Source organism: Homarus americanus, unplaced genomic scaffold (genome assembly GCF_018991925.1).
Source record: "Homarus americanus isolate GMGI-L3 unplaced genomic scaffold, GMGI_Hamer_2.0 scaffold11299, whole genome shotgun sequence".
Taxonomy (NCBI): domain Eukaryota; kingdom Metazoa; phylum Arthropoda; class Malacostraca; order Decapoda; family Nephropidae; genus Homarus; species Homarus americanus.
In genome coordinates, this window is record NW_024712647.1 from 10766 (window position 1) to 36114 (window position 25349).

General features: G+C 29.0%; 1 protein-coding gene across 1 annotated transcript; it reads right to left on the minus strand.

The window, feature by feature from the left end:
• Nucleotides 1-833: 833 nt before the first annotated feature.
• On the minus strand, nucleotides 834-3910 carry LOC121864018 (sodium/potassium-transporting ATPase subunit beta-like). Its single transcript, XM_042362900.1, has 2 exons — nucleotides 3658-3910; nucleotides 834-1498 (listed from the first exon to the last, which is right to left on the minus strand). Exons 1-2 carry the CDS (start codon nucleotides 3908-3910, stop codon nucleotides 834-836), a joined length of 918 nt encoding a protein of 305 aa, XP_042218834.1.
• Nucleotides 3911-25349: the final 21439 nt, after the last annotated feature.

The window sequence follows — 25349 nt, forward strand, 5'->3', positions numbered from 1 at the left end:
AAAACTAAATTACAAATTTAGGAAATATCTTTTCATCCATTAATAATTTACAAGTGATAGGTATTAATGGGTCAATTTTTTTTCATGCCTATGCTGTGTACCTAATGATGATGAGTCTGTGATAATTCAAGTAAATTAAAGTTCTTTTAAAATTAGTTATAATCGAAGCCATTGATAGGTTATAAATATTTGGGAAGTGATACAAAAACAACATTATTTTTATATAAATTAACTTTAATTAAAAGAACATATAGAAAAAAAACTTACTTAACCTGATAAATTTTCTTTATGTGTGAGACAAATTGTACACTGACTTGATAATGAATAAGGATTATCAAAACAGGAACAAAATGCCTTGGGAGCATTACATGGAATACACCATGGAATGAAATGATTATGACACCAGTTGGTAGACCACGGCGTATCATCTCCTCTAGTTTTTTTCCAGTCATATGTATCTGGTTTAACAATATACTTAACAGGCTTTGAATTCCCAAACTTATAACAATACCATATATCCTCATCTTCACCCAATCCATGTCGTATTCTCCAAGATTTAATAGTAGATTCTTTATCTAGTTTATTTAGATCTATATATTCGAGCAATTGGTTTAAAATACTCCCTTCTAATTTAGGTCGAATATAATATTCATTCATCCAATCAATGTCAAAATTTCCGAAGATTAAACTGTCTAAGATACGCAGTCTTAATTCAGGTTTTTCTTCTTCTCTAAAATCAGACAGCCAATCCATTTCTCCCTCATGAATAGATAGTAGATAGAAGGCTGCTTACTGTTTGAAATATATATATCCAGTCGCACGTTAAAAATTTTTCAATTTTTTTCTACGGTTACAGTGAATTTGACTGATGTTTCAGGGTTTTTCTCATTGTCAATACCCTTGGCCCACATATTGCAAGTAATTTCAACTGTGGTGTTAATTTCATCTTTTAGATTCAGCTGCAATGCAACTATAGGTTTCCGATAGCCTGTTAGGTTTGTATTGGAGAAGAAGGATTTTGGGAAACCAGGACCATAGTAGGAGTGAATTCCAAGTAATGTGCAAGACACCCATATAACCTCTTTCATGATATTATTATTGTAGTAAGTGATGTCTTTAATTTCGTTTTTAAGTCGATGGGGCATCTGGTTGGGTAATTCCTCAATGTCATCGTAAGGATCAAATTTAGTTGTTGTTGTAGTTGTTTTCCCATTGTAAGACAATATGATGCAAGGAGATGTTGTTTTGTAGTTCCAAACATTTTCTGGATTACATTCATGTCCCAGTATTATCTCTGGCAAAATACAGACTTGTGTAGCATTTGGTTCAACTCCTGGGGGACATGCAATCACCTGTGTATCATCAGCTTTGGTAGCATTATAGTAGTAGTCTTTTATAAACTGATTAAGAGAAGATATTTCCTCTTCATACGTGCTCTTCTGATTAGGATTAAACTTTATATTTCCTGAAGGTATGATAAACAAACCCTCTTTCTCTGCTGTCACAGCAGAGTTACATGTTACAAAAGTCACCACCACCACTATTAGACATACAACTATGAAACAACCACCACTTATTACAATTGTTGCTTTTTTGTTTGAAGAAGATATTTTCTCTTTAAGGTATAGATAACTTTTCCTTGGAGTTTCACTTGGCACTGTTATCATATTTCTAGACATGTTACCGTACCAAAACATCTTCTTCCTTTCCTTTTAGTCCAGATTGATACAGATAGGATTCCTAAATGTCAAAGTGTGTCTGTCCGGTCATATCGTTGTGCTCTTCTTTATATATAATGATGGTGGGTGGGTTGGACGGATGGACAGACAGACAGACAGACAGACAACTACCTGCCTCGGCCTCGAAAATAAAATTTAAAAATAAAATTTATTATACAAATATATATACTCCCGATTTCTTACTTCTCGAATTACTTTCTTTTTTTTTCTTATAACATGGGGGTACATCATTTTTCGAGGTTTATTGAAAAAACTTAAATTGAATTATCTGTGGACAAAAAGGAACATTTAATTACAAATTTAGGAAATATCTTTTCATCCATTAATAATTTACAAGTGATAGGTATTGATGGGTCAATGTTTTTTCATGCCTATGCTGTACCTAATGATGATGATAATAAATTATTGCCACAAACAGTTGTTGATATTGAGAAAACGAGTCATAAAGTCTGTAATATTATACTTAATTATATAAAAGTTATTATACATATTTTAAATAGTGGAGATGATTCTAATAATAATAGTGATAAAACAATTTTTTTTTATTTTGTTATGGATGGTCATTCGAATGTTGAAAAAAATAGGAAATTGTGTAGTGAGAAGAATAGAGATATTTTTTCAAAAATGACAATATCCCAAAAATTGGAATTGGAAAATTATACAACTGATTTATTAAAAAATATATATTTAAATAAAATAAATACATCATCTTACAACTTTAAATTGTATTCAACAGCTGGAATATCTTATTATGAAAGACTCGAAGGAGAAATTGTTCTCTATCGGTTTATTAATAAAACGTTTATTGAAAAAGAAATTTACAATAGTTTTTCTGTAATTATAAGTGGTGATTCTGATGTTACTGCTATGACTATTTTACGTAATGAATATAGACTCTTACTCATCCACCCTTCCTTCGGTACTAAGAATAGAAAATCAATTGGTTTAGGAAATTATAATTCAATGATAAAACATATGGGGTTCAATAGTGATCAATGTCTCCGATATTTAATTTTACATTTCATATTTTTTGGTAGTGACTATAATGTTGGTTTAGTTTCCTGTTGGACACCATCTAAAGGAGAAATTATTTTAAAATCTATAATGGAAAATGAAAATAATATTTTGAATATATATAAAAAATTTCGGAGAAATCGATCTTTAGGTGATGAGTCTGTGATAATTCAAGTATTTGGATGTACTGATGTAATTAAAGAACACCATTTTAATGTTCTTTTAAAATTAGTTATAATCGAAGCCATTGATAGTATAAAATATTATAAATATTTGGGAAGTGATACAAAAACGACATTATTATTATATAAATCAACTTTAATTAAAAGCTTACTAAAATATATGAGAATATAATATTGTTATTTTTTGAAACAAAATTGATAATGAATAAGGATTATTGAAACAGAAACAGGAACAAAATGCCTTTGAGTAGCTTACTGTTTGACATATATATCCAGTACGCACGTTAAAAAATTTTCAATTTTTTTCTACGGTTACAGTGAATTTGACTGATGTTTCAGGGTTTTTCTCGTTGTCAATACCCTTGGCCCACATATTGCAAGTAATTTCAACTGTGGTGTTAATTTCATTGCAAAAAATCAGCTTCAATGCAACTATAGGTTTCCGATAGCCTGGTAGGTTTGTATCGATGAAGGGAGCGTAGTAGTCGTCCATTCTACCGAATGTGCAAGACACCCATATAACCTCTGGCATGGTATTATTATTGAAGTACCAGAACTCTTTACTTATGTCTTTAAGTAGATTGGGCATCTGGCTGGGTAATTCCTCAATGTCATCGTAAGGATCAAATTTAGTTGTCCATTGTAAGACAATATGATGCAAGGAGCTATTGTGTTGTAGTTCCAAACATTTTCTGGAATACATCCAAGCTCTGGCAAAATACAGACTTGTGTAGCATTTGGTTCAAATCCTGGGGGACATGTAATCACCTGTGTATCATCAGCTTTGGTAGCATTGTTGTAGTAGTCTATAAAAAATTGATTTAGAGAAGATATTTCCTCTTCATATGTGCTCTTCTGATTAGGATTAAACTTTATATTTCCTGAAGGTATGACAAACAAACCCTCTTTCTCTGCTGTCACATCAGAGTTACATGTTACAAAAGTCACCACCACCACTATTAGGTACCGAAACATCTTCCTTTCTTCGTTTTAGTCGTCCAGATTGATACAGATAGGATTCCTAAATGTCAAAGTGTGTCTGTCCGGTTATATCGTTGTGCTCTTCTTTATATATAATGGTGGTGGGGTGGGTTGGACGGACAGACAGATGGAAGGACAGACAGACAGACAGACAGATAGATAGACAACTACCTGTCTTGCCTCGGCCTTGAATGTCCGGTCGGTCATATCGTTGTGCTAAAATAAATAATCTGAAAATTAAAATTATATTTTTTGTCAGTCGAAGTCGGTCGGTCGGTCGATTTATCTGTCCTTGTCCCATAATTTTTAGAACCCCCTATATATTATATAATTAATAAAAAATGGATGGAAATATGATATTATATATTATAACATTTGCACTAGCATTAGCTATTATTATAATAATAATTATAACTCAAAAACCTCTTTCTTTTTCTTTTCCACAATTACTCGAAGAAAAAAGTAAGGATTTAATAAGATATCTTACATATATTGACAATTTGATATCAGATATATCGGATAAAATTACAGAAGGAACAGATTATGATATAATGATTACTGGTCTATGTAATATAAGTGAAAAAATTAAAAAAAATTTAACTATAACAGACTCAACCATAATAGAAAATGTTAAATCATCATATTTAAGTTTATCTGATAAAATCAGTGATTTACAAAAAAGATTATTAATAAGCATATTTAAAATACAAACACTTGGCCTATTGTACGAATTGAATGAAAAAGCCCTAACTAAAGAAACAAAAAACAGAATTCAGTCTAGCTTATTGTATATAAATAATTTTAATATTATAATACCAGATTTAAATATAGCTGACGTATTATTAAGACGAGATAAACGTTTTTGTATAATGCAAATACTCAAAAAAGTATATAGATTAAAGCGAATAACAATAGAAAATTTAATTATAAGTAATGAGAATAAGGAGAGAAAAACAGTATTTAAGATATTCCGTATTAATTTACCTGCTAGGGGATACAATACGTTATATAATACATTTAGAAAATACAATGGATTAAAAAATGAAATTACATTTGACGATGACCAAATCAAAAACTTAAGCAGTAATATGTCTGCTTCACAAAAAACTATTGAATTGGTAGATACTACATTGTCCATTATAAAGAGTGTTGAATTGTTGGATAATAATGATAATATGGTATTATTTAGTGATGAAGAGATATCTTCAATAAATAAATGTAAGGAAGAAATATTCAAATATTTTTTAAATATAGACTACAAAGAGAAACTGATAGAGTGGTTATCTTCAAATTCTCACGAGGAAATAAAAAAGTGGCATAATTCTTAAGAGAATATAGAAAAGTGGTATAATGAATACTAAGCAGCAGGCAGCCAAAGGATAAAGGATACACACACTACTATTGTGGTGGTGGTGGACTCCATTTTAAAAAGTTATTTAAATTTTTCTCCATATCTATATTTTGATTAACGCACTTTGTTTTTCTTATTGTATTACTAAAATTATTTACGTGACTTTGAATCCATTCTTTAGCTTCTTGGGTTTTGAAATCAATCTGTTTATTTTCGTACATTATAGTAACATTAATTCCATTATCAAATTCCCAAATAATATTTTCCGGTAAAGCAAAACTCAATAGTAATGCCTGTGCTTTCAATAGTGATATATTTCTAGCATTACGTAAAATATTATGTTCTTCTTCTCTGTTTGTAATGTGATTAGTTTTTATTAAATTTGTATATATTTTATCGTAATCAGTTGAAAAGCTTCTTATTAAACTGAGAGTTAAACGATTAATTTGACTATTTAGACGGGTACAGGAAAGATTTTTGGGGGAAAGACGCTTATTGGTGGTATTGGTGTAAAATCGTCTATGGTCAGAGCATAACAGGTTTGTCACATTTGGTCGAATTTCATTTGAATAAAAATTCATAACATTTAATTTTTTATCAAATCCAATAATAAAGTTTTTGGAAATTAACTGACATACATTATTGTAACTTCTACAGAAAATGCTGTTTCTCTTTTTTAATTGTAAAGTTTTAATGTTCTTGTATACAGACGACATTTCCCAATTATCCAAATAATTCACTTCTAAATTAATCTCCTCCCCAAAACCGAAAATGGAAGTATTTTTTATATTGCAAACTATAAGCGATCGTAAATTGGACAGTTGACGTAGTATTTTATTGTCACCGTACACCCAAGCACAAATAATATCATATTTATAAGTTAATTTTTCAATATCAGAATTGAACTCCCTTATACTATTTTCATATTCATCACTAGAAGCCGTCGCTGGTATAGAATAGTGCAACTCATCATCGCCGTCGTTTACAATGTTAAAATTTTTATCAACAATTGCAACAGATGCCTCTGTTAATATATGATTCACAGACAAAATGTCATTGTCTCTGTCTCTATTAATTATTTTATTATAATTTATAGAAATTACCATGTAATAATTATAATTATTTGTTGTACTAATACTAGAATTAGAATTAGTTGTTATTGACATGTTGTTTTCACTTTCATAAACCTCCTCATCAAATGAACTCATTGTAGCTATTTTGTAAATAATTTCTAAACTTTATTTTTATATACTGTAAATAAGAAAAAAAATAAAAAATTGAATTATAAGCTGTTGCCGTCAAATTATTCAATGGTTAATGACATAAATAGAATATTTGAATTAAATAAAATACAAAAAATTAATGAAACACTTCTTCAACTTTATTCTAATAATAATAGTAATAATAACTATAATACGTACAATTTTAGAGTGGTCATGTCAGTTTATACTACCAACACAGATAATGATGTAATTATTAATCAATTTATACCTCCGACAACATTTTCCCTACAGTTAAGACAAAAAATATTATCTCCCCAAAACATACTTTGTAATTTTCTAATAGGAAAAAAAGATACATACAATTTATTTCATAAGTTTCAACAAAAAATTGGTGAACATAAAGATGGAATAACAGTAATTGCGAATTTAGTTACTCCAAATTTTAATACTGGTTTATGGATTGATAAAGCTAACTTAAAATTTATTGGTGAATTAATAGCTAATTTTTCCTTAAATATTACGCAAATGAGAAATATAATAAATAAAATGTTTATCTATAACAATAGAGTTATTAATAATCCTACAGAATTTTTAGAAATTGTAAAAAGTGAACCTCAATTATTTGATTTCTGTTCATACATCTCTCAAGACAATCTATTTTCTCCATATAATGTATATATTACTAAAACATTACAGTTGTGTGATTATAATACTTTTTTATAATTTAAAAAATGAAAGCTATTAAAGAATTTGAACTGGTTCTAAAACCGTTAGTTTTTCCGAGAGAAATTAAACCCTTTGTTAGTATTTATAAAAAGAATATAACGACAGGACTCCGACAACTTAAAGAGAGTATAAATTTACAACCCTTAAAAACAAAAGAAGGGATATTGTTTAAAACAGAAGTTTTAAATAAACTTGAAAACTCTACAAATTTTCAAAGATCTCTTCAAGAGATACTTATGGGAGATATTACAAATAATTCTGCCAGAGAGCATATTATATTAAATTATCCTCACAACACATATTCAAAATATATTCAAAATTGTAACAAAATGGCTCAAGATTTGGGTTTTAAAAATGAAATTGAATTTAGGGATTTTATAGATAATTTTAAATCATCACTTCTAGAAAAAAGTAAATTGAATAAAATTTTTAAAACCTTTAAAGAGTGGGCTGCTAAAAATCCAGGGAGTATTTTAAAATCGCTTTTAGTCGTTGCAGTTGCCAGCACCTTTATAGATTTTCTACGACATTATAATGCTCTTAATACAGGATGTTTTCGATACGAAGTAAATACACAACAAAAAGGTATTCTCAAATATGTATATATAGATAGATATTGTGATAATAATGGAGGAAATTGGAATAAATACACAAGAGGCATATACATTCTTCCTCCAGATAGTCATCCTCTGTCGAAAACTAACGCTTGGGATTGCTCATTTCAACCTAGTACATTTTTACGAACAAAAGATACAGAAGGTATTCTTAATATGGGATGTAAAGGAATTTGTGATCCTTATAATTATAATTCATTATCTTCATGGGTTCCTGGTTACGATCAATGGGAGGAACCTTCGTCATCATCATCCTCTCCAAATTTCATGTACCGTTGTGAAAAGGGTACGATTTTACGTTCATTGGGTGAAATGACAGGAGATACTCTAAGCCAAATAGGTCATGGTCTTCTTCAATCATCTTTATGGACTGATATTCCCCCCCAAAAAATTTTGTTTTGTGGATTTTTTATCCTTATAATTATATTTTTTTATGTACTATATTTATTAAAATGTTTGTTTGTTAAAAATTAATGGGGGGGTGGATATAATCGTCTTCTATAGGGTACACATTTAATTTGTACCTCACCATCATTTTCACCATCATTTTCATTATCATCCTCAACATCGTCGTCGACATCGTCGTCGTTGTCATCGTCATTTATCTCATCATCTTCATCATTTATCTCATCATCATCATCATCTTCACTATCAACATATGATGAAGTAAATTTCTGTTTACTCCTGTGTATACCAGAAGCAGAAGAAAATTTACTACGCTGTTTTCGGGATGTTTTCGGGATAATTTTAACGTTATTATTTAATATTCCTTTCTTGTACTGGTTTTTATAGGCATACAAAAAATCTTCACCATATTTTCCAGTATAAGAATTAATTTCTTTTTGAGTTAAGTTAGGTCTTATATATGCAAAATATTGTTGTATCGTAGGAATTGTATAAGAGGAGAGTTTTGAAATCCATACTTCAATAAAAACGGATAAAACTCTTAGATGTAAATCTTCTACATCTTTCTTCCGAAAAATCTTTATGTCCTCATTACAAATCTTTGTATTTTTTAAATTGGATAAAATTTGCTTCATTATTTTGGTATTAAATTGTGGTGGTTTAGTATTTGGGATCCAATAATATTTCTGTACAAACATATTATTAGTAAATTCTTTATTAAGAATACGTCGTAGGCGGTACACTTCATTTCGCATAGTTGTTGTAATTCTATCTTCAATATATGGATTCTTATTATAGTTTAAATCCAGATGGTTATCAGTATTATTTACCAAACTTAAGAAGTGACACATTAATGTTAAAACCCAAGTATAAAGTTCCAAATTTATATCTTCAGGTGATCCTATTAAATTCATATTTTCTGATATTTTCGTTATAACCTCATTTCTTTTAATATTTGTAACAACATCTTTCAATATTTTATGCCTTATATTAAAACAGTTAAATCCTATTACATCATATATTTTTCGTATTTGCAATGATTCACCTTTTAAATTTTTCGGAAATTTAAGAGGAAATTTGAAAAATCTCTTTTCTAAACAACCGGGTGGATAACCTACCTCATAAATAATTTTATATGAGAGAGAAATTAATCTATGAATATGAATGAAAACTGGAAGTTTTTCTCCGGGGAAACATAAATTCATATCATATCTTTTATTTGGTAATTCATCATTTTTAATTTTTATATAAAAATTGGATTTTATATTATAATGAACCTTATAAATGTCCGTTTTCATTTTTATAAATATTTATTAGTTTTATTATTAGTTTTTTAGTATAAAAAAGGAAAAATAATGTCGTCGTTGCAACAACACCAATTAATAAATCAAACTGCTCCAGTATATTTTCATAATTTTCAATTTTTAATACACTTTCCACATTTAAACAAAAGTATTCTTAAAAAAAAATAACCCTAAAAAACCCTTTTTCCCTGGAGAAGATTTACCCCCATTTTTTAATATTCACAGATTGGTTTTACTCTCCAATTTAGGACTTTTACAAATACAAAAATATATGTTTTTACAAGAGAGAGTGGTTAGGTTTCCTCTAACATTTCCTTCGTATGTAGAAGGACAAACATTACAAATGCAAAAATTATATACCTTAGTGGGATTTAATGGTTTTCATATTAAACATAAAATTTTTGCTAATATAGTTAAAAATATATTTAATGATAATACAAACAATGATATGAATAACATTCGACAAATGTTAAAAATACCATTAAACCAGAACAACAACTTTTTACTTTATAATTGGGTTTTAACCCTAATGCTTCATTTCCTTTGTATTATAAACTACAATGGTAATTTAGGAATTGGGGAGATTATTAATAAAATTATGCTAAAACAAGCAGACCCCCTGCGAGCATTATCACAACAACATGAAGCCATTGTTGGGATTTATTATTGGATTCCTTTTTATAAACCACCGGGTTTTGACTCCACAATGATGACTCAAATAATGGATAAACTGAAAAATACAGTTATTATGCAAGATGATAAAAAAAGAATTACACAGACAATGGCCGAAAAATTACATATAAAAATATTAAATGTATTTAAGGAAGTATGGCTTCATAATTATCGTATTAGTAGAAGAAAGAATATTCCTTATTTTCCAGAACTACGTTATTTTATGCTTATAACACCGTCCCTAGATGATGATATTTATGATTTTCTACATAATGAATATGGTGGCAATTTTATACGTGCATATGAAGAGCGATATGCTAATACTTTTGTTGCACCTAATGGTCAAATCTTACCCCAAACAGAATTTCCCCAATTAATGGGAGAAAGTGAAGAAAGTGAAGAAAGTGAAGAAAGTAGTGAATGACTTTTATAATATTTAATTATTCAATAATTCTCTACTCGCCCATCATCCCTTCTGTTTAACCCAAATTATATATACATATATATATATATATATGTATATATATATAAATATACTAAAAATACTACTATATAAATAATTGTTGTTATTGTTGTTGTTGGTGGTGGTGGTGGTGACAATTCTTTTTTATACATAATCATATAGTATGTATAAACTTGTATTAATTCATCATAGTTTTCGTAGTTTTCTAATTTTTTGTCTATTCTTTTTGTCCATCCGATACTTCTGTATCTTCTATTTTTGGGGGGGTTATCCCCCGTGTCTGTTGTCATTGATGTTGACGTTTTTGCATAATTAATATCTATATTTATTGATCTGCTCATCCTCAATGGAAGTGTTTTAAAGTATTTGGGGACCAGTATTGTATCTTCTAGTGTTGTTGTAGTAGTTTTCCTTGAATCATCGGTATCTTCTATTATAGTTGTCGTCGAATCACCAATAGCTTTTATAGTCGTTTCCTTTTCATAACCGGTAGTAGTGGTTTCCTTTATATCACTTGTTATATCTGTATCTTTAATAATAGTCATCGTTTTCTTTACATCGCCTGTGGTCTCTTCTATTTCATCAGTCTTGGTGTTTTCTTCAACTTGTTTACCACCAGGTAGAGAGTATGCCCGAGGAGCTACGTCACCAGAGGGAACTGACGGCACTATTCTTGGACTTCGCCAAAAAGTATATGTTGTATAACCGATTTCATAACTACTATATTGTTTTAATAGACAAAATACTATTAATTCAGTAATTATAGTCAGATTCATTATCAAAAATTTTGCCAAAATTTTCTGCTACTATTCAATTCTCTTTCAAGGACTACAACTGTGGGACCTATTCTTCTACAACAACATTGTTCATACGCACATTATTATAGTTTTCTTCTTCTAACTCTATTATTCTGTTTCTTTTATTAAAATAAAATGAAGAATATATAAATACTGTAAACATTCCAATTATAATTACAACAATTCCTGCAAATTGTCCAGGACTAAATAATACTGTTGTTGTTGTTGTTGTTGTTGTCATTGGTATTGATATCGTTGTAATTTCATCAAAGTTAGACACAGACACTGGTTCAAAGCTGTTAGACACTTGTTCAATACTCGTTTCCAAACTTGCTGTTATTGATTGTTCAGAACTTGTAGAGGATTCAGAACCTGAAGTTGTTATTGTTGTTGTTGTTTCGGGTTGTCCAGTTGGTTCAGAACTTGTTGTTTCAGGTTGTTCTGAACCTAGTTCAGAAGTTGTTGTTCCAGGTTGTTCAGTTGGTTCAGAACTTGTTTTTGTTATTGTTGATTGTTGTTCAGTTGGTTCAGTTTCAGAACTTGTTTTTGTTATTGTTGATTGTTGTTCAGTTGTTTCAGTTATTATTATTGATTGTTGTTGTTCGGTTGATTCAGAACTTGTAACTTGTATTAGTAATAATAAAAGACTACATCTTAACAACCATCCAGAAAACATAATGATAATCTGGCTGGCTGACTGGCTGGTAGTCTGGGGAAGATTTAGTTTTACATTACTTTATATGTGTATGTATAAAATGGTGTTCAGATGCCAGATACCACCATGTCATTTTAATTTTTACAACTCTGGATTTGGATTATCAATTATATATTTTTTTAACCAATCTTTTAGTGGTTGTATTTTATCTAGTATTTTTGATAATATTTGATGACATGAATTAATGAATTGTTGCCTCTCGCGCTTAGTAAATAATAATATATTATTTTCTTGGAATATGTTTAACATTTTAATCCGCTTTAAAATATACAATGATTTGTCTACCAATTTTTCCTGGATTTCAGTAACATTAGCATTACCTAAAACGTCGTATACACTCCACATAGTACCTTCACAATTAATATTATGTAGGTAATTATTTTTTTTTAATTGGGTAACTTTGGGAATTATTTCATTATATACATCAAATTCATCGTTAAAGATTGTAATTAGTGATTGTAAGTCATCATCCTTGTTAGTTTCTTTTAAAAAGTGCGATATTCTACTTAATCTATATATTTCTCTTAATAAATTTATTATATTAAAACGTTCAAGCCGTTGAACGAGTTCAGTAATATATGAATCTGGGAGTATAAGATTAAAATTATTTATATACCCTAGATTAGACTGAATTGTTTTCTGGGCTTTAGTTAAGTGTTTTTCGTTTAATTCATACAATACGCCAAGTGCTTGTATTTTAATTCCGCAGATAATTAAATTTTTACGTAAATCATTGAGAAAAGTTGAAAAATATGATTTATTATTTTTTATTGTGTTTGAGTAAGGTTTGGTTGTATTGGTTGCAGTTATAAATTTATCAATATTGTCATCTATTTTGCGTAAACAAATAAGTTGATCCTCAAAATGTTCAAAATAATCTTCATTATACCAACAAGTATCTATAACATACCTTATATGATAAAGATGTTTTATTAAATCCTCACTTTTTTCTTCTAATTGCGGAAAAGGTTTTCTATAGCCCATCAATACTATAATAGCTAGTACCGCAATAAGTGTTATAATTCTATATATTATCGTAGTCCTAGTATTAATTTCCATTTTTTATATGTTTGTTAAGTTTAATAATTAAAAATATTTAAACAAAATAATCACGCTCGCCATTTCATTGTTTTATTCTTAGCTTGGTGGGAGGTACGGAATACAAAAAAGAAACTGTCAGGAGATTCCTACTAGTATTTTAAAAACTCTTTTCTCATTGGCTGGCGAAGGATGTTTATGGGTGGAGCTCCGGTTTTCAGGTTTGTCTAATCTATGATGTAATGTAAATATCAGTTTGTCCTGTCTGTGTGGATTGAGAACATTGTTAAGATATTTCGTCCAGTGCAAGTAAGTAATAATACTAGTATAGCTTTCAATAAGCTATAAAATTAAATTTATATTAATTACAACTGCTAAAGAAGCAGCCTAATCATTTTTATTTTTTTCTACAGAATAATTATCGAAGATGGTTGCTACATATAAAACTATGTATGCTGCACGTTCATTTGTCCGTGTTCCAGGAAGTGGAATTACCAAAGTAGCAGCGAAGAAATCAAAATCTTTATGCTGGGATCTTGCACGTTCCTCAACAGTTGCTGCAGCTATCACAGTTGAACCAATGTTACCATCTGCAATATCAATAACAATAGAATCTTCAAAATTAATCCAGAAAGATGGACAAACTGAAAAAAAAAATGAAACTCGGGAAAGGTCGTACGGGGATCAAAATGCTGCTGCTGCTAGTAGTAGCAGTGAAGTTTATAAATTAAAACAAGAGCTTGATAATGGAAGACTACAAAATCAAGATCTTCAAAAGCGATTACAACTATTTCATGACCTGTTTAATGACAAAAAGCGATTGGTAGTTATGATCAAGAATTGGGTATCAGAAGATTAACAACATCTCTACCTCTACAGGCAAAGAGTATTGGGTTTTGGATTTTATATCTATAAGTGTAACAAAGACTGTGTTTTTTATTTCTTCTCTCGAAAGAAAATGTTATATAATTAATATTTCTCCCTCTTCATTTTCTGATTGATTATTATTGGTATTACTACTATTTGTTATATTAGTTGGAGTGGTGGTGAGTGTGGCGGGTATATCAGTGGATTGTTGCATAAATAGTGGTGGGTGTGATTTTAGTAATACATTTTTATCAGGTATTATTAATTGATTAGAATCATCACTTAATTTATTTAACACATTAATATTTAAATGCCTATACCGGCGACTCGCTGCTAAATTAGCATTAACCCCCCAAACTAATTCCTTATCTTTCAAAAAACTTTTTGTATAATACTGGTCAGTACTTATCGTATTCTCTCTTATCTCTTCTGATTTATCATCCCCACTTTTATTACCCTCTCCTTCTTCTTCTTCTTCTTCTTCTTCTTCTTCTTCTTCTTCTTCTTCTTCTTCACATTCTCTATTTATAATTTTATCTGTTGTATTCCCTTGATTTACATAATGAGAAATAAACTCCTTATAACTAGAATGACCTAATATTTCACCTATAATTTTTAATGGCATAATTGTATCCTTTGACATTTGTTGTGATAACATATTAAAAATTCTAGTTGCATAATCAGCTCTAATAGAATGTAAACCAGCACCTTTGAGTTGTTCTTTTTCAGTTTCATAATTTGATTGTTGTTTAAATTTTCTATTCTCAGCAATTAAACGTAGGGATTTTCTAAATATTTTTTGTGTACTCTGATAACTTACATTAAATATCCTATCATTCAAAAAGGGCAGAAATGACTTGTTTCCTTGTGTTTTTGCATTTAATTTAAATTCTAAATATGGTATTAGATACTGTGTAAAAAAAATAAAGGGTTCACCATGAAATATTGGAATATTTCGGTCTTTTCCTTGTTTTCCGTAATAAATGGGTAAAACAATTGACTCTGATTGAGGATTATAACTGTCTATAATATTTTGATAGGTTAATTTTTCAGTTTCCTTAGCTCTTAATCCTGTATGATATATAAGAATTAGTTTATAAATATGGTCTCTATTAATACGGCTGTTATTCCAAATGTGAATAAGAGTCTGAGAAATTAGAAGACTGTCGAGAATTGGTTTATTATTTCTCCTAAGACTACCACATAACTTTGGTAGAGCTAATTCTACCCCTAGAATAGGACCAATTAAATATTTATTTAATGTTCGTATATTTGTTTTTCTTGTCTGAAATTTAATCTTACCATCTTGATTGAGGTATGTGTTATAATCTTCAACTATTACTGTAGTTAATAATGCCTTCTTTCCTAGTTTATCAACTTTGAATCGTCCAAATTTTCTTATAATACTTTCATAGTTTCTTAGACTAACCTGTTTAAGCATACGAGTTCTACTATTACCAACAATTGTTCTTTTGGTACGAGGATTTATATATGGTTTATTATATTCATTTTGGAGACGATCTATATCATTTTCATTAAAATAATTTTTTAATTCTTGAATAAATGTATTTTCCATTTATATATTTTTTATTTTTTATAAAATTATTTATTTGTGAATAATATTGAAGTTTTATATTTTTCATTTTTATTCTATATTAAAAATATAGAATAACAAAATGTATATTAAATATAATAAAAAAGATTATGAAGTAGAAGTAAGTGATGGAAATGAAGATGGTGATAATAAAGATGATAGTAGTAATGAAGGAGACGACGATATAGAAAAGATAGATTCTATTAAAGAAGATATGGTGGAAAATGTAGATTCTAGTAGTAAAGAAGCTGGTGAAATAGATTCTGAAAATGATAAAGAAGTAATAGATTATATGAATATAGTTTCTAGCAGTGAAAAAGGTGGTGGTGTTGAAGAAGAAGAAGATTCTGAAAATGGTAAAATAGATTCTAGTAATATAGTTTCTAGCAGTGAAAAAGGTGGTGGTGTTGAAGAAGAAGAAGATTCTGAAAATGGTAAAATAGATTCTAGTAATATAGTTTCTAGCAGTAAAAAAGGTGCTGGTGTTGAAGAAGAAGAGGAAGAAGATTCTGAAAATGGTAAAGAAATAGATTCTAGTAATATAGTTCCTAGTGAAAAAGGTGGTGGCGGTGAAGAAGAAAAAGAAGATTCTGAAAATGGTAAAGAAGTAATAGATTCTAGTAATAAAGTAAGTGAAGATTATGGTGATAAACGAGATATTGATTCTGACATAGAAGAAATAAAATTAGAAGATTCTAGTGTCGGTGTCGGTGTCAATAATGTAAGAATATGCAGCAGAAAACGAAGATTTTTATCAGGAGGAGAAAGAGGAGGAAGAAGAAGTAATGAGGAAAATGAAAGCAGAACTATAAAAGAAGAACAACTTTCTAGTAGTGGAGAAGATGGTTTACAAAGAAGGAACAAAAGAGCAGTAGAAGAGGGAAGAACAATAGTAGAGAGAGGAGGAGGAGGAGGAGGAAGTGGTACTGGTGATGATGAAAGTGATGATGAAGAAAGTGATGAAAGTGGTGATGATGATATTTCTAGTGAATTAAAAGAATTAAAAATATCTAAAATAACAAATTTAATTAATTCTGAAATATCCCGTATATTAGTAATAACAATACTCGTACTAATTATATTAGCTATGATGAATTTACATTGGTCTTTCCTTTATATTATAATATTAATAATATTTATAATGAAACCAGTTATTAGTAAAAACATAGCAATATTATTACTAGATTATTGGGAAATTGAAATATAGATTTTAATCTATTTACACATTTTTAATAATAAATAATAGTACAATCAATTATTATTTTTTTTTACATTATTGTAAAAATGTACAAGCTAATTTGGCCATATTATCTACATAATCATGTTCTTTTAATCCAATATGTGCTGGTATCCACAAAAAATTTATTTTAAATTTTTTGTACATGTTACTATAATTATCTAAAATGTATTGTAATCCACTACGAGAGTCACAAATAATTAAACCATTACATTTATTGTAAACTAAATAATTTATAGCATCCTTAATTCCTTCCAATTCACAACTATTACAATCAATCCAATTATTCAGACGACGCATTTGGGTTGCAATACATTTATTATATTTGTAAACAATATAGGCACAACCAGCTGTTCCATCCTGTTGTACAGATCCATCAGTATATATAGTAACTAACTCAGTTGTACTGCTGGAAAGTTGCTTGGTAAGTCGACCAATTTGTTTAATAGTATTTTTTTCTGTATATGTTTGGGATTAAATTTATTCGTCCTAGTATAATATACATTTTCAGTTGATTTCATTATCATTCTTCTTTTCTGAAAAAAAAAATAAATGTATTTCACAAACCCAATAAATAAAGCTACAGCCTTAATCTTAGGAAAAAAGTTTGCAGTTTTGGTTAAAGTTTAAGTACCAACAATGGTCTTTCGTCTTTCGGATCCTAATGAACTCTTCAACATCATGCCTGGGTAAATGGGAAGGGCAATGCTTCTTGTAGTAAGCCTCTACTTGTAACCCATCTTTAGTCATAGAAAGCCATATGTCATAAGGTTTGTACTTATTAGTAATGATTGATTTCAAGAAAATTTGGGCGTCACAGGTAATATAGATCTCTCCGCCTCCTTGACATTCAAAACCAGTATAATCACAACCGGTGAGAATTTGTATGTAAATAAGGCGGTCGGTCATTGTACACAATCCTACCGACAAATTCAAAATCTGTCCAAGATACACCATCATCAGAGTGGTAGATGTAATAAAGACAATCGATCGACTTCCTCTAAGTTAATCTTGAAATTTTCCAGTTCTCCGTCCCTCCACTCACACATTTCCCAGGGTGAGGTCCGTTTGTCTAACATGTGTTAATAGATTAAGACAGTCTAATTACTCGTAAATATATTGGACGATAATTTTAAAGTTAAAATGAATAAAAATCATATTAGTGTTTTGTTGTAAAAAAACAAAATAAAACAGTGTACTGTATCGTGTCTGTCTTGTGTCTTGTCTTTCTTGCAGCCAATGTTAAACTAACTAGCAACCCAGCGTCAAGCAAGTTGCCACCACTACCCACTACCACTTTTTTTTACTAATTTTTTTGAATTTTATATTTTTTTTATTATATATTTTTTTTTTATAATATATTTTTATTATCATCTTGTAAATCTGAAATATCTGAATCTAAAATTTCTTGTTTGTTAATATTAAGTAGATCATTCCGTTTTTGTGGAAAAGCATTTTTCCTTTTACGTTTTGATGTTGAGGAGGAGGACGACCACTTTTGCACTTGAGGAGGAGGAGTTTGTATGGTGGGAGGTAATAATTGCTTTGAATTCCTTTTCTTTTTTTTTAGTCCAATATATGCATTAATAAATGGTTGAATTTTCTTTGTATTTGGAGGTACTTTTGTAGTAGTTGTTGTGGTTGTAACAGTGGATATAATACAATTTTCTCCTTTTCTTCTTTTAAAAACTTTATTTTTTTGTTGTTTTTTATACTCCTCTTCTTCCTCTTCTTCTTCCTCCTCTTCTTCTTCATCTTCATCTTCTTCCTCTTCTTCATCATAATCTCTTAAATCATCTATCTCTGTATCTTTATCTTTATCTTCTATATATTTTTATCCTCATCTTGTATTTTTGAGGATTTATTCATTTTAGGTGGTTGAGTCATGGGCATTGTAGTTTTGTGGTGGTATAATAAACTACAACATTTGTGTTGTTTATATATACTAAGTTTCAAAAAAAAATATCCAAATAAAAAATGTTTTCATTTTTTTTGTAAATAAGAAACAATTTTTATAATATCTAATGGGTTAGGATAAATTTTATCTGGTCGAGCCCTACAAATTTGTTTAATATTTTGGGGATTTTCAGTACATAATAACACCTCATAAATCATTTCGTCTTCTAAATGTGAATAATTATATTCAATAAGAGAAATTGATTGAGGAACTCTATTATTATAAAGTATTTTTTTACCTTGAATAAAAATATAATATGGAGCTAATTCATTTTTCATTTTATCAGATAGTAAACACAAAATATCCATTCGTTCAGATGCTTTAAATTCAGAGGATACTATATCTACAATTGCTAAAGGATTATATTTATGTTGATTTGTTTTATATAAATTAGTTTCAACTACAAAAAGAAAATCAATTAAAATATGAACAAGGTAGTCATTCAATAAATGAGTATAAGATATACTTGATATTTTTGTAGTAATACAAAAATGTTGTTGAGAAAATTGTAAAATACCACATTGTCCATCTAATTTTGGAAGTCTATATTTAAGAATTTTTTTATCATAAATTTTTGGGGGAGTTTTTAGATTTGTACTATTAATATTATTATCCAAGACTTCATTTTCCTCCCTTATGTGAATAGGTGTACTATCCTTATGAAACTGTTTCATCTCTAATGGAATGGGACTAAGAAAAGCATTTAGTCTCCACAAAGCATGCCAATATAAAGTTCCTGGGCGTTTTGTTTCTAAGGGGACTCCCTCTGAATTTAAAAGGAGGGGTGGTCCCATTTTAATTTCACTCAAATTTTCATTTTCCAAGATCATAGGAAAAATTCTAGTATGGTCATTAGGTTTATAACGATGGTAAAGGATAGTTTTTGTTTCATAATCGTGCAGATATGTTGTTTTTACACTTAAACTGGTCCCTTCTAAAAATGTAGCTAATCCAATTAATTTAGGACCAATGGTGTCACCATCACCATTAGTAGTAGCGCTTTCCCAAAGTTGTATAAAATAACTATTTTGAAAAACTTTTCCTTCTAAATTAGTATATACAATTTCCAAAGTCTGTGTATCTCTTCGAAATATAAGTGATTTATCTTTATTTTTTTTATATTGTATAAAAAAACTATTTTTATTAGGATCAATTATTAAACGATAATCATTTTCAACCATTTCTAAAACACGAGAAATGTAATTAGACCTTGGTGTTGATTCGCCTGGTGTACCATTTAATCGCACTTGAACTAAAGGGTGGGTTATATCAACAAAACGCCGACATTCTGTTTCTGTATACATACTCTCTATTGTGTCCTTATAAATAATACTACTTGGATTGTTAATTTCTTCCATAATTGCTGTAAAACATATTGGAATCTTGTGGTGGGATAAATTCCTATCTGACATAACTGTCACACTTTCAATGCTAATTGCTACATATAATTTAGCCTCATTCTTAAACATTGAGTATTTTTGTGATGCGTAACCTTTCAATATTTCATCTCGGAGTTGTATCCGTTGAGAAACAAATATAGTACAAATTAATACCTCATCTAATATTACTGAAAATTGAACTTTTCGTCGATTCATTATTGTGATATATTAGAGGAAATCCAATCAAATAAATATTTATTATTACTTTCTAAACACTTTAATTTTGTTTTAGCGGCGGCGGTGTTATTTCTTGAAAAATATTCTAAAATAAAATAATTATCCACATATTCTGGTGATAAACTGTTTATATTCTCTTTTAACTTATAATTATACAAATGTTTTAAAACAGTTTTTAATGCATTTATTAAATGTTTCCAGATTTTTTCATAATTTTTTTTAACAGAACAATAATTTGATCATCTTTTTTTAATACTTTCAATGTATTAATATTTTCAATAAACTTTCGTTTTTGGGTATTGTCTAAAATTACTTTTTCTCCCAAAATTTCTAATATACATATTTGCCTTTTTAATTTACTCGTATGGTCCTTATTACCCATTTCTAATAATAAATATTCAGCTATAGAATCTAAAACATGAAATAAGAATATATTTGTAGAAATTATATTTTCCATTTTATTAATTATTGAATTATCTGTAATATTAAATTGATCGATAATTTGATCGATAATATTATTAATTTTATTACTAAATTTTTGGTTAATGTTCATTTTTCTAGTTTATATTTTTTATTTTTTGAATAAATTCCCCCAAAATATGTATTTCTTCTATAACGGCTCCTTTTAAGAAATTTTTGTTATTTTTATTTATAGTTTTTGTAAACGCACTAATTATAGATGTTGGTGCATATCCAATAAGATGCATACAACCGTAGTTATGAATTAATCGCGTTATTTCTACAGAATGTTTTCCATATAATACTTGAGTTTGACATAATCCTTATGGATTCATACAGGAAGGATGACTTAAATTATCTATAATATCATTTTTTGTTTCTTCAGTCTCCTGGTTATTTACTACCCCAATATTTTCTCCATTATTATTACAATCAAGATTCGTTTTATTTTGTCGATAATAATTTAAAGAAAGACGGGGGGTTACAATGTACTTATTTTTTTTTTCATTTTAGGAATAGTATACTTTTTTTTAGTTGTTCTTGGCGGCGACATCAAAAGAATATTTCCATTAAGGGTAGCATAATTACGTGCCAATAAATGTCTTTGATGTATAAGAGATCCACCACCATTTAAGATCCATACCACTGTTACAAATAAAGAATGAAATAAATCTAAAATCATTTTCGTATTTTCCTGTAATAAGCGTACATCCAAAAGATGTTTTCTGTGATCATTGTGACAGAATGAAAGACCCTCAGATTCTGCTAAAATTTTCTTTGTTTTTGTTATATCTAATGATAAAGGATGTGAAAATATAAGATCTGTTATTTGGTTTGATTCATAATGGGGCGATAAAATAAAATGAATCAAATTTAAAGATATTAATTTTAATTTTGATAATCTATTTTTATCATTTATAGCTAGTACACAATTAGGATGAATTAAATAAGGTAAATACATAGTCTCTTCAAATACATTTTTAATCCTTTCAATTAAATTTTCAATAGCTTATAAATAGTTTATTTTTTCTGAAAAATTACATATTCCTAATAAAGTTGCATTATTATTTTCAAAGCTAAAAAACTCCACTGATTTTCCATTTATAGCTTTAAAATATAAAGATGGTTTACAAATAAGAGATTCTACTTTAAGTAAAAGAGGAGGTGACTCTAATATAATATTTGCAGTTATTTTGCCAGATACCTCATGTGTAAAAATGTGATGGTCAGATATATAAATTATTTTTTTTTTTTGTACATCAGTTATATTCAGATGTATAATTGTTTTATTTTCACTATCTGATATAGAGGTTTTTTTTAGTATCTCTATTTATATAAAGAGAGTCTCGGCTATTCCCACGCATATTAAGAGCTTTTATTTCATTTTGAATTTGATTCAAATGAAGAATATTTTCTTTACTATAATACGTAAAAGGAAAAAAATTCCCCAAAAACGAAATTAAAGAAGGATTTAATTTGAGTGCTAAGTTTAAAAGATAATTATCTTCATTCATTTTTTAAAGTAGGGTAAAACGAAATTATGTTTATTGATATTAGAGGTTATTTCAATGAACGGCATAGAGAGTGGTCTTTTCCTGGTCAACTTAAATCATGCCCCGCGTGTTTGAAAAATAATAAGAGTGATGCACATTTAGAATTATTACTTAGGCAAAGTATTATTTATAAACTTCAAATAGAAAACGATTCTTTTGAAAGTATATTTGATGAATATCCCGGAATTTCATTTAATTTATCTGCAACTTTTGAAAAAAGAGATGACGAGGGGCGTATTTTAGAATCTATAAGTAATGAAACGCAATTAATTGAGTATTTTTTAAATCATAAGTTAGTGTTTGGAGTTGGATTTCAAATAAATCATTGGAAAACTCTTAAAAATTATAAATCAAATAAGGAGGATTATTTAGAGGATATAAGAAAAGATAATATAAAAGATGTCTTCGATTATAGTAGTAACGTTTTTTCTTTGCCTATAATGAAAGGTGGTCAAATGTGGCAGATGTTAATAAAAAATCCACTTTTATACAGACAAACAATTCCCATTAATAAAGATGAATGGTACAAATGGAAAACTCAAAATAAAAGTGAATCCTCACAGATCGATTGTTTAATATGTCAAAATTATCCATTTGATATTTATTCAGGTAATTTTATTATAGGAGACAGCGTATTTAATATAAAATCAATTTTATGGCCTGATAGGAGGCGTCCTCATTATAGTAAAAGAGAGAAAAGGGTAATTATCTATAACAAATCACAGATTATTTATTGGCCTTTCTTAGATAATTTTACAAATTTAGATAACGAATCTATTAATCATTTGGGGAATATGGCTGTCTTTACAACGGGGGAAATTTTTGGTCGTTCTCTTAGACTGGCCATTAATAAAGTTAATGTTATAATAAAACAGAATCGAGTAATAGATATTTTAGGAAAACAGAGAAAAGAGTCTTCTTTTGAATTAAAAAGAAAATTATCAAACAAAACTTCTTCACGAGCACGAGTGAAATCGCAAACAAAGACGTCGTCCTCGTCACCACACAGACAAATGTTAACAGATGATGAATTTCTATTTTTAAACTCATATTATCGGGATAAAAATAGTAATATAGATTTGGCCTTGTTAAAAACGTATAGGGATGATACAACAAAGATTGATTTGTTGGATAAATTGAAGCGTCCAAGATTTAAACTAAATCCTGTAAAACCTCTTAGGTATAGGATGGGGACTATACGATGCGGGCAGATTGATGATGCTATAACTCAGACTAGTTCTCTTAATGATAGTAGGGGTGATAGTATGGGTATGGGTAAAGGTTCAAATACTAATGACAATATTGGTTATTATTTTAATAATAATATTGCTAGTGGCGTTGAAGGTAAAGACGGTGGTTTTAGTGGTGTTAGTGGTGGTGGTCCTCAACTTAATAATAGCGGCGGCGCTAATGTTTCTTTTTCATCTGGCACAGATTGGAATAAAATTGGGAGGTTTAATAGAAATTGTTCTTCAAATTCTTTTTCAAATATTTGCACCACGGCCTGTAGTATACAGAAGTTATTACCCAAGGATTCTAAAACTAAGGAGCCTAAAACAATTACAATGAGTGAAGTGGGTTTTATAGATTTATTGAATACACCTGATACACCTCAAAGGAGTGGTATATTACTAGAAACAATTCCTGATGTTGTGGTATCTACCCACAGTATGTGTTGTGATGAAGTGTATAAATTATTTATTAGATATTTTCCTTGCTTCTTTTTAGTACATAATCCTTCTGAATTAAAAGAATTGAATCGCAATTTTATCTATGTTATAATAAATTGTTCTCTTTATAATTTCCCGCGAATTTCAGTTCCTTATCCATTAGATCAACATTTTAGACAATACATGACACAACAGCAATTTGACTACTGTCGATTATGGGGGACCGAAAATTTATATCGTTGGGTACAATACGATCTAAAAAGAAGAATTCCTTGCATCGAATTAATTGAACACGTCCCTAATTTGTTATGGATATGTAATAGTCTCCATCGAACATTTTATAAAATTATGCCTAATGGACTATTGTACACACCAAGAGAGTTAGAGTCTTTTCAGGTTGATAAAAATTTCTATGTACAAATTGAGAAACAAAATTCGACAGCTCTTCTTCCTCCACCTTTAAATGATCCCAATAATCCAATGAAAGAAGATTTTACATTAATGTGGATAGGTATTGATCGGGAAAATATACCCAATCTTATGGGTCCCACTATGCGGGCGATTACAAGACCAAATGCTGCCCATTTGCCCCGTATAAGTGGTGCTTGTTCCTCATTCAAACACTACGCTGGAATTCCAGTTAATACTCGATCGTTGGGAGAAATTCACCAAAAAACGCAACTTTCTTCTCTTTATACATTTAGGTTAAATACAACTGACTTATTTCCAATACCAACACAACTACCCCTTGTTTCTATAGTAAATTGGGGTAATCCAGAAGATAGTCTAACTCTTAAAAGGAGTAGTATAGAACGAGGTTTATTTAGAGGGCTTTATTGGGAAACCTTTATTATTCGTTTTAGTTATATTATCAATAATACAAGTAATATTGATCTTCCCACTTTTAAGCAGACATATTTTGATTTTAGAAACCCATTACGAAAAGGTATTCAATTAGGTATAATGACGGGAATATCAAATTGTAATATTGTAAATTTAAGCAATGGAGAAATTGAATGTATACCAATAATAATGTGTAAGGGGGAATTGGAGGAAGAAAATGCAGATGAAAATAAAATTGTAGATGACAGATACAACTCTGGTGGTGGAAATAACTCTACAAGAATAGTTTGGATGGGTAAAACTGGTGATTGGTCAGATCCAACTTATGA

Coding starts and splice junctions, on each gene's coding strand:
- LOC121864018 (XM_042362900.1), bottom strand. CDS start 3,910: ATGTTTCGGTACCTAATAGTGGTGGTGGTGACTTTTGTAACATGTAAC. Junction 1,499..3,657: donor ACCAAATGCTACACAAGTCT/GTATTTTGCCAG, acceptor CTGCTGTGACAG/CAGAGAAAGAGGGTTTGTTT.